At 49.6% G+C, this 10,159-nt stretch overlaps 1 protein-coding gene across 2 annotated transcripts in view; it reads right to left on the bottom strand.

Annotated features, from left to right (window-relative positions):
* Positions 1-1,219: 1,219 nt before the first annotated feature.
* The window catches only part of Gja3 (gap junction protein alpha 3), a 23,621-nt gene continuing 14,681 nt past the window's right edge, over positions 1,220-10,159 (bottom strand). For both annotated transcript variants that reach the window (XM_026783281.1, XM_005355437.3), the window contains exon 2: positions 1,220-2,822. In XM_026783281.1, coding sequence (XP_026639082.1) covers positions 1,552-2,805 — 1,254 coding nt within the window. In that variant the 5' untranslated portion in view covers positions 2,806-2,822 and the 3' untranslated portion in view covers positions 1,220-1,551. The remainder of the gene's footprint in view (positions 2,823-10,159) is intronic.

Raw genomic sequence — 10,159 nt, 5'->3', positions numbered from 1 at the left:
AGTATGCACATGTGTAGGGTATCTTCCTCAGTTACTTCCCATCCCTTTAATATAGGAGACAGAAAGCGTGTGGGGTATGATCCCAAACTAATCATTAGATTAACTTATAGAAATGAACGGGATGGGAAAATGGAGGTTTGCTGAATAAGGATGAACTACTCAAAGCGGAAGCCAGTGGGGTGGGGGACAGGCCAGCATGACCATTATTCAGTAGCTTATGACAATGGAGACTGTGACAGAGGCTCTACTGCAGTGAGTACCGCAGAGAGGATTTGCCCTCTTCCTGCCCAGCCATGTATATAAATAGCCTCCCTGTAGGACAGCACTTAAGTGGGTGGAAAACAGAGGTGTGGCCACGCCACAATCAGCCACACACCCTTACACACGCAGTAAAATCAAGACAATTTTATTTACATTTTAGAAAGCAAACAGGCACAAAAAATAAATAAATAAACGGTTAGGGAACTTGAAGTGTTTTATTTTGTATTTTTCTTTTAAGTGTAGGTCATCTGTGATTCATCTGTATAAATACTTTTTCCTGGTTATAGTAGTGAACCTCCCATCCAGAAACGTTAAAATGCACGCAAATCCACCAAGTTTGACCTAGCGTACAGGCTCACAGTGATCAGCTTATGGTCTAGACACCCTCCCTGTGATTAGTCGGCCAGCGAGGGAGGTGAATTTGTTTCAAAGGAAAGTCCAAGATCTCAGCTAACGAAACAGCTTCCTGGTCGGTAGTCATTTTAACAGTGCTATGGTTTTTAATGGAAGATAAAAATGTGTGTGTGTGTGAGAGAGGGTGCAATTATACACTTTTTTTTTTTTTTACCATTCAGGCTAAGTCAAAATGTCATCAAAGAATAAATAATACCTACGGCATACCTGCCACACTGTCATCATTTTCCTCTTCTGCTGAAGGGCTCTCCAGCGCCTCTGCATCTCCACCTGCCTCTACCAGTGATGTCTGTGGCCCTGTCCCATAGAACCCCTCTCTAGAGGGCAGCAGCCTGCAGTTAGACAGCCTGGACTTCATATGCGATTCCAGAAACTCAAGTGACACTAGATAGAGTCCCTCTAAATCTTTTTTTAGTACAGTTTGGCAAATATCCCAAACGAAATTCAACTCTAAGTTAAAAGTATGACACAGAGATAGAGCTAAGTGTCTCTGTGCCTCAGGGCTGTTTGGAGAGCTTAGGAATGGAAACCCAATTGTCTCCCTTTGAAGGACTGCAAACACCTGTTGCTTTATTGCTGCAGAATAGTAACTGCCGGTGGAGGAGTCCAGGAGCAACCGCTGCTGGGAGCATCTTGAAAAGCCAACAACCCCGCCCCCTCTCAATCTCAGAGCGCTGGTGTGATCCCCACCATACCCCACAGCGACAAGAACAGCAAGCATTAAATCAGACACCTGACCGGGTTGGTTCAGTGTTTCTGGGGATGCCAGCGCTGTCAGGCTCTCTCTCTTTCTACCTGGTGATTTGAAAGGCATTTTGGTTTTGGGTTTCTAAGGGGGAAAGGGAAGGCCTATCAAGCTGTCTGGGAAAACTATGGCTAGATGGCCAAGTCACCAGGTCTGGCCCGCCCACTGCTGGCCTTGCTGGACCTTCCTGGATCCAGGAGGACCAAGGGCGGGGAGTGCATCTCCACTGTGGTGGCCAAGGCCTGCTCTCCCTCCTCTGGCGTCACCACCAAGGCACTCTCTTCCAGGCTGCTGCCACTGCTGTCGGTGATTGCCTTACGACCCTCGGGGCTGGATGCTACCGAAGAGGCCTTGCTAGCGGAGGTCTGCTGCTCGGCCACTCTGTTGGTCCAGTTCTGCTCTGTGATTAGATGGAGGCCATTGCAGTGCTTGACAGAGTGGCCTCTGCCTTGCGCATCGTTCAGGGTTACCACTGTGAAGTCTGCTGGTGGTGGTGGGGCCTCAGGAAACCCCGTGGCCATGGCCTGCATCGGGGGACAGGCAGGGTGTGTGTAGAAAGGTGGGAACCCAATGGAGGTGCTGGGAGGGCCAGAGCTGGAGGTGTGAGGTAGGGGATCCAAGGGCTTGTGTCTGGCTTCTGAGGCATCGGGGCTGAAGTGGTTGGTAACCCCCTGCTTGAGCTTCTTCCAGCCCAGGTGGTAAATCTCCAGCATGTTGAGCACCAGTGACGCACAGGCCACAGCCAGCATAAAGATGACGAAGATGGTCTTCTCTGTGGGCCTAGAGATAAAGCAGTCTACCGTGTTGGGGCAGGGCCAGCGGTCACAGCGGTAAAGTGGCTGCAGCTGGAAGCCATAGAGAAAGTACTGGCCCGCGATGAAGCCCACTTCGAAGAGCGTCTTGAAGATGATGTTGAAGACATAGGTCCGCAGCAGCGCGCCAGCAATGCGCACCTTGCCACGGTCATCTCGCAGTGGCGGGTCCCGCGGACTCACTGTACGCATCGGCTCGCGGCCACGGCCGTGCTGGGGGTTGTCTCTCTTCAGCATCTCTTCCTCCCGCTCTCTCTTCTTCTCCTCCATGCGCACGATGTGCAGCACGTGGCCCAGGTAGATGAGGGTGGGCGTGGACACAAAGATGATCTGAAGCGCCCAGAAGCGGATGTGCGAGATGGGGAAAGCGCGGTCGTAGCAGACGTTCTCGCACCCTGGTTGTTGCGTGTTGCAAGTGAAGTCCGACTGCTCGTCGCCCCACACCTCCTCGGCCGCCGCCCCCAGCACCAGGATGCGGAAGATGAACAGCACAGTCAGCCACACCTTGCCAATGACTGTGGAGTGCTCCTGCGCATTCTCCAGCAGCCGCCCCAAGAAGCTCCAGTCGCCCATCGCTCCCAACAGTTAACCTGCAAGGGGAACATGGCTGTTACTACTGGGGAGAGCAGGGCGGCGCTGCAGCATGGGGCTGTGTGCTGTCAGCCCTCGGTAGCTTTGGGTCCTTCCAACCTCAGATCCGAAGCAAATGGAGGCCTAGGGTGGGGTTACATGCCTGTAATGCTGGAACCAGGGAGCCTGAGCTACACAGCAAAACCTTGTATTATTTTTGTTGTTGTTATTATTATTATTGCTCAGTGGTAAAAATCCATGCTAATAACCCGAGTTAGAGCCTGGGAATTCACTTAGCAGAACCTACTCCTGAAAGTTGTCTTCTGAGCCCTCCACACTGGCCACGACACATGTGCACCTGCACTCATACACATCATCCACATATGCACACAATAATAGTAATAAATGAAATAGTTTAAAAGTATTCGGTGGTTGCAACTGTTCTGTATTTGCATTTTGTTGTCATTATCCCCTAAACAATACAGTTTGACAACAGTTTCCATAGTCTTTACATTGCATTAGGTGTCTTAAATAATCCGGAGATGACACACAGCATGTAGAGGGATGTGACAGGTTCTATGCAAATATTTTGCCATTTTATAGAAGGGACGTAAACATCAGAGGATTTGGGAATCTGTGCGGGTCCTGGAGCCGATCCCCACGGACACTGAGCGCCAATCACGGCTGCTACTCCACAGCCTTCACAGTAGTCACTGCTGGCCTAAGTGACTGAACCATCCTCCTGATCCCTATTGTAGGGGCGAGGAAGCTGGGGCAGAAGGAAAGAGAAATGAGTCCCCTGCCTCTCTCTCCAGAATGCCTCTGCACAGAGCTGGGGTGGGGCGTGGCTCAACTCCTTTCTGTGCTCATAGCTTTAGAGAACACTTGCCAAACTGAGGTTTCCAGGGCAACCATCCAAACTCTCGCAGTTACACAGCATGGTTTAACAGAGAAAAACCAACAAGGTTAAAAAACGTCTCTTGTTGGGTCAGTCAGCTTGGAGTCGGGGCTCACTGCTAGTATCGAACTGAGACCTTCAAGGCCACCATGCAGAAGAAACAACTGAGAAAGGATCAATTTTCTCACCATTTCAACAATTAACAGACCACCTAAAACCACCCCACTGATCATGGATGAAATCTCTGTGGTCCCCAAAGAAGCCCAGACTGGATACTTGGGCAACATTGGATGGGACAGCCATAGGCAGAGCTCACTGGGACCAGAGCGCTGCTAGGTGCTCAAGAAGTACCTAGAGTTGGCTGTCCATGAATTCCTCATTAGGACCACAGCTCCAGTCCAACAGTAAGACCTGCAGCAGCTAATCATTCAATAGCATTTGTGGGCACACAGCATGTGCAGGCGCTGTGCAGGGTGTTAGGGAATCATACACACAGCTGCAGTGTGGGTATTACAGGACTAGCTAAACACAAGCGGGAGAGGCCCAGGGGCTTTGGATTTCAGGTGGAGTGTGGAAAGCCCAGAGGGCTCATGAAGGCATCTGGTGGTGCCCTGTCTGTGGGCATCATTCCCGCAGGGCACACTCTCAGCAAGGTCTGTAGGTGGGAGCCTGGTCCCTGAAGGGCTACCACGATGGTTAATCTTGTCCGCTCGAGGAGTTTCAGAAGCACCATGGGGATGAAGCTCTAGGCATGTTTGTGAGGGAGTTTCCAGACTAGGTTAACCGAGCTGAGAAGACCCATTCTAGCTGTAGGCAGCTCCACTGTGTGGGCTGGTTTCCTGGGCTGGATGAAAAGGAGGAAGGGAGCTGTAGTAGCAGCCAGGACTTTGTTGCCATGATGATTTTAGGTGGTCTGTTAATTATAGCCTTGACTTAGGAGGCCAAATAAAGCATTCTGCCCTTGAGTTGCTTCTGTCCGTCATTTGTTGCAGCAATGAGAAAAGCAAAGCAGAAGCGGTCTCATGTGCGTACACAGGGATGAGGGAGGAAAACATGGGCCCTCTGTGAGCGGCACAGGGGACAGAGATAGAAGTGTTTCTCCTGTGTGGCTGCTGCTCATAGGACCACACACGCACACACACATGCATTCGAAGATCCTTGTTCTCCACCATGACTACAGCAGGGAGAGGGACAGGGCAGGGAGAAGAAGGTGGGTCCCACAGAGCTGAACTCATGCCAATGCTTGTCACTGAGACTGTGACACACAAGTAAGCATGCAGGCAGCACTGCACAGACAGAGCCATGGCCGCATGTGGTGGGGCTCTCTACCGGGCCCTGGCCACAGGCCAAGGCACATTGAATTCTCATAACCCCTGCAACCCAGACTGGCCTCTATGTGTGGTTTCTCAAGGGCCCAGCCTGTAGACCTCCTACACAGGCCCAAACCTTTCTTTGCTGTCCTAGGGTACCACGACTTCCAGTGTCAGGACCACTAGACTACGAGAGACTCTGTCCCCTGTGGGCCCCCTCCTGAGGCTGGCGCAGCACATCTATGGTAGACCTGGGGAAAACACTTCTAGAGTCAGACAGCTAAGGAGGGCCAGTGCACGGGTTTAATGTTTCTTTCAGACGCTCGTATCCCAGAAGCACCTTCTGTTTGTTAACAAACTTTGATAAGATACACTGGAACCACAGGCCTGGGGTCTCCTCACACAAGGTTGATGGCACAGAGGAAAGGAAGAGACTTTTCTGCTTGGAATGGACTGGATACTGCTGTTGGCATTTCCCTGCAGGCTTGGGAGGCCAAATGGCCCCATGTGTATGAGCTGACCTCATAGTAAGGCACTGCTCCACCCCAGATGCCCAGCATACGCACCTGTTGAGGAACATGAATAGCCCAGTAACTATCTTTTACTGGGAAATCAGAGTGTGGTGGGGAGCTGCTGCATCGCCTGTCACTCCTGCTGGCTGAGTCCTCTCCAGACGAGCCATGTTCTTGTGCAACCGCTAAGAAGAGCGATAGGCCACGAGTGTCCTGCCTATGTGCTGGCAGTGGCCATAGCTCACCAAGTTGTACAGGGAGGCCAGTTCTCAAGCACTCTGTGTGTAGTGGTGACTACTGACGGGAAGGAATTCAGTAATGTGTGAGCGACACACGGTGGCACGGTGCCTACGGCTGCAAGTGAAGTCCTCAGAGATCCTCGGGATGAATGCTGTATGATGTGACATGTCCTTCCGTGTATATGTGTATGTGCTGCTTTACAGATTCATGAATAAAAGGGGAAATGGCATTCCATTTCTTTTTCATAAATAAAGCTTGCCTGAGTACCAGAGAAGTAAAAGTCATACTGGCCAGTTTACAGACCAGGCAGTGACGACACATACCTTTAATCCCAGTAGACACACTAGTTTGCCATAGAAACTGGGCAGTAGTGGTGCATGCCTTTAATCCCAGCACTAGAGTGGAATATAAAATGGGAGGAGACAGCTCTCAGACAGTCTCATTCTGAGATTCCTGAAGACAGGATCACCATTTCAGACTGAGGTAGAGGTAAGAGCCAGTGGCTGGCTGCTTTGCTTTTCTGACCTTTAGGTTGAACCACAATTTCTGTCTGTCTCTGAGCTTTTATTAATCATGCTTAAGCTATATGATGCTGATGGGAGGCTACTAAATGGCACATAGATGAATGGAAGGAACTGGTGGTTGCTGCAGCTGACACGATGATCTGGTCAGCCCGGCATCTACTCTCATGTGTCTGGCCTGCCTCTGACAGGGCCGGGAAGGGAGAGCCTTGTTCTCTGCCCTCCCAGTCAGCCAGAGGGGACTAAAATCTGCATGTGAAGAAGAAGAATTCTGGGAATTTCTTAGAAAGTTTTGGTTTTCTTTTTAAAAAATAACAATTATTTTATTTTTAATTATGTATATATGTGTGTGCTGCATGGGTATGTATGGGTGCCTAGAGAGTTCAGAAGAAGGTGTGTGTGGATCCCCTGGAGGTATAGCTATAGGCTATTGTGAGCCACTGACCCAATGACAGCTCTGAGAACTGGACTTGGACCCTGCCAAGAACAGTGCGTGTTCTTAACTGCTGAGTGCCACTCTAACCAAGGCCATCTTCCTAAGAAAAGAATGTTCCACATGCTGATGGCTCCCCTCCTCCCAAGACGAGCACAGATGAGAAGCCTGGAGCTGGGCAGCCACCTTGTAAGCATGAATCAGTGAGCCTGAAGAAGAGTCAAGAAAGTACAAAGACCATCTGCTTTCACACTGTGAGGCTGGTCAATCAACCCTGCCAACCGCCTCCAGGGTATTTATAATCAGAGGAAAATGCACTATTGGTTCAAGTTGCATTTTTTTTTCTTATTTGTAGACAAAAAAAAATCAATCCTATCTGATATATTATCATCAATTCCTAACAGAGTAAGGCCAGGCATAAATGAAAAATATGGTTCATTCATAATTACTAAAAAAAATTTCACATGATCCCGAACTACTGAAATGCATATTAATATTAATTAAATGTTATTTTAAGCATATTAGTGACACAGAAGCACTGATGATGCAATGGTAGATGACAAGAGCCTCACACAATATGACGTCTGATACTGCTGCTCCGTGCACACAAAAGCCTCACACAATATGACGTCTGATACTGCTGCTCCGTGCACACAAAAGCCTCACACAATATGACGTCTGATACTGCTGCTCTGCGCACACACTCGTCTGTGCTGAGAAGGGAAGGCCTGATACCGAGAGAGTTACAGTTCTGATAATAGGGTGATCGTTCTGATTCTTTTTTAGATACTTGTGAATTTTCCTTAACAACAGGTCACATTTATTATCCACAGCCATTGTCAAATGTGCTGGCATAGGCCAGTAGTCCAGTCCCAGTGCTCAGTAGATTGAGGCCAGTCTGGGCTCTGCGGTGAGACTTGGTCTCACAAAACAAAGAAGATCTGGGGTGAAAGCTCTGGCTCAGCTGGTAAAGGGCTCGCCTTGCAAACACATGGACCTGAGTTCAATCCCCAGAACCCATGGAAATGGTAGGTGTAATAGCATTCATGCTTATAATCCCAGCTTATAATCAGGGGAGGCACAGACAGGAGGATGCCTGGGGCTCACTAGTCAAGCCTACCTGGTGAGTGGCAAGCTAATGAGAAACCCTACATCAACAGAAGTATACAGCATTCCTAAGGATGACACCGAAGTTATCCTTTGGCCTCCACATGCCACAGATCATCTTGGGCCACATACACGCACCACCATGTGCAACCATATGTACATGAGAAAGCTCAACTGTATACAAATCAACATGCACGCATGTGTACACACGCTCACACATGTATAAAAACAAAACCCAAAACAAACCAACCTGGGCAGAGTGGCTCGTCCCTGTAATTGGAGGATTGCCATGAGTTTGAGGTCAGCCTCGGTACACTGTAAGGTCCAGGCTAGCCAGGACCAGAGTGAGACCCCGTCTTAAGACACAAAGATGCACAAACAAGCAAACAACCTGTGGTCATGTCTCTCGTTTCCTCAAGTTCTAGTTTTAAAACAAACCAGCTGTCCCCTCTGTGGGCCCCTCTGTCTGTGATAAGCAGACAAACCGTGTCCTCTGCACCGCCGCTATAGGGAGCTGAGGTCACAGGGGCTCACTACCAGTCCCGAGAGGGGTGGATGATGAACAAGGTTAAGATGGGTCCTGGGGTCTCTGTGTCAGTCTCCTAGGGGGACAGTACTCGGGGAGAGCAATTTCCCAGCTCCTCCAATCCCCTACACCTCCTGCTGGACCGCTATGCTGCACTCCTTGGTGAGGGTTTGGTTTTGTTCGACAAAATGCATGTGTGATGGGAAACTGAGCCAGAGGGCTGACTAAATGTTTGGAAGACTAATTGTCTGGATGCAGGGTAGAGCCAAGCAGATGCCTCTCGAGCAGAAGTGGCCTCAATCTCCTTCACCATTTCCTCAGGTGGCTCAACGGGGTTCTGGAAACATCTTATTCATATCATTTAAAAGTAATTATTTTTATGTTATGAGCATTGGTGTTTCTGCCTGTTTTGTCTGCATGAGGGTGTCAGGTTCCCTGGAACTGGAGTTATAGATGGTTATGAGCTGCCAATTGGGTGCTGGGAATTGAACTCGGGTCCTCTGGAAGAGGAACCAGTGCTCCTAACTGCTGAGCCAGTTTTCCAGCTCCACTCATACCATTTTTTCAGCCTCTCCAGGAGACTCGGCAGGGATGGGTGGGGCATACTGATTGACAACACAACTGGGGCCACAGGGTGGCCTGCAGCAGGATGAGGTCCACTGGGACAAAGGGGATCCTGCTGGGAAGAGGATGCTAGGTGTTCATGGGGCTTGTCCCGTCCCCAGGTTGTGCTGGGAGGTGGTGGGACTGCATGAGGGAACTTGCAGGATGGTCTTCAGATAAACCCAGGCAGGCCCCTGGAGGGAACTGTGGCATTCCAGCCTTTTCTGGTTCCTTTGTGTGGATGTGATCTTCCTCTCTGTAGCTCAGCTGACGCCAGCACCACACACTGATCAAGACCCTCTGTGAGTTGTGTGCCTCAGAGATCGTGGACTGTGGCAGAGTGATATCGAAGGCATCCCAAGTTTATTCTCTTCACAATGGGAACTGCTTCACTCTGGGAGGCGCTTACAGTTTAACGACAGGATACTATACCCAGTGTTGTCACGCACAGTCACCTTGTGGTGACTGACTGATGCCAAAGCGACAGGGGCCTATAGGATTGCATCACCTGGTGATGACTGCTCATTTAGTCACACTATGACAAAACCAACCTGTGGCCGTTCTCAGCATGAGCTCTTGCACAGGTGGGCATGGGTGGAACCGGTTTACAAATTGCCTGGATGTGGCATTTATCTCTATGAATTGGCACCTGATCTATTCAGTAAATCTTAATTGAAAAAAAGTGAAGGCCAGGCATGGTAGCGCATGCATAAAATTCCAGTATCTGAGAAGTGGAGGCAGGAAGACCAGGAGTTGAGTGCCAACCTGGACTACTTAGTGAGTCTGAGGCTAGGCCGAGGAACCTGAATTGTTTACTATACTGCTATTGTGTGCTGCAAACAACAGCATCCTTATCCTTACACATTGAGTACCAAACACGCCTTATGTTTTCCAAGTCTTCTTGCTGCTTTCCTGTCTGTTGACCGCCCTGTTTCTCTCAGACAGTTAGGTAGTTTTCACTGAGGCCTCTAGGATGTGTGGGTTTCCCTGTCAGATCAAATGGTGGCTGTTTACTAAAGGGACAGCCTGCTCACCGTGAACCCAGGTTTGTCAGATGTGGTCACAGCTTAAGACATCTTTTAAAATCTGTCTGTGTGAGGTAAGGTGGCACACACCTGCATGGCCTGTAACCCCAGCATCCAGGACACTGGGAAGGGGATCTGGAGTTCAAACACAAAGCAGAGAAGGAAAAAAAAAAAAAAAAAAA

Source organism: Microtus ochrogaster, chromosome 17, assembly GCF_000317375.1.
Source record: "Microtus ochrogaster isolate Prairie Vole_2 chromosome 17, MicOch1.0, whole genome shotgun sequence".
Classification (NCBI taxonomy): Eukaryota; Metazoa; Chordata; class Mammalia; order Rodentia; family Cricetidae; genus Microtus; species Microtus ochrogaster.
The sequence above is the reverse complement of the archived record's forward strand: the minus strand, read 5'-3'. Positions and strand labels throughout refer to the sequence as shown.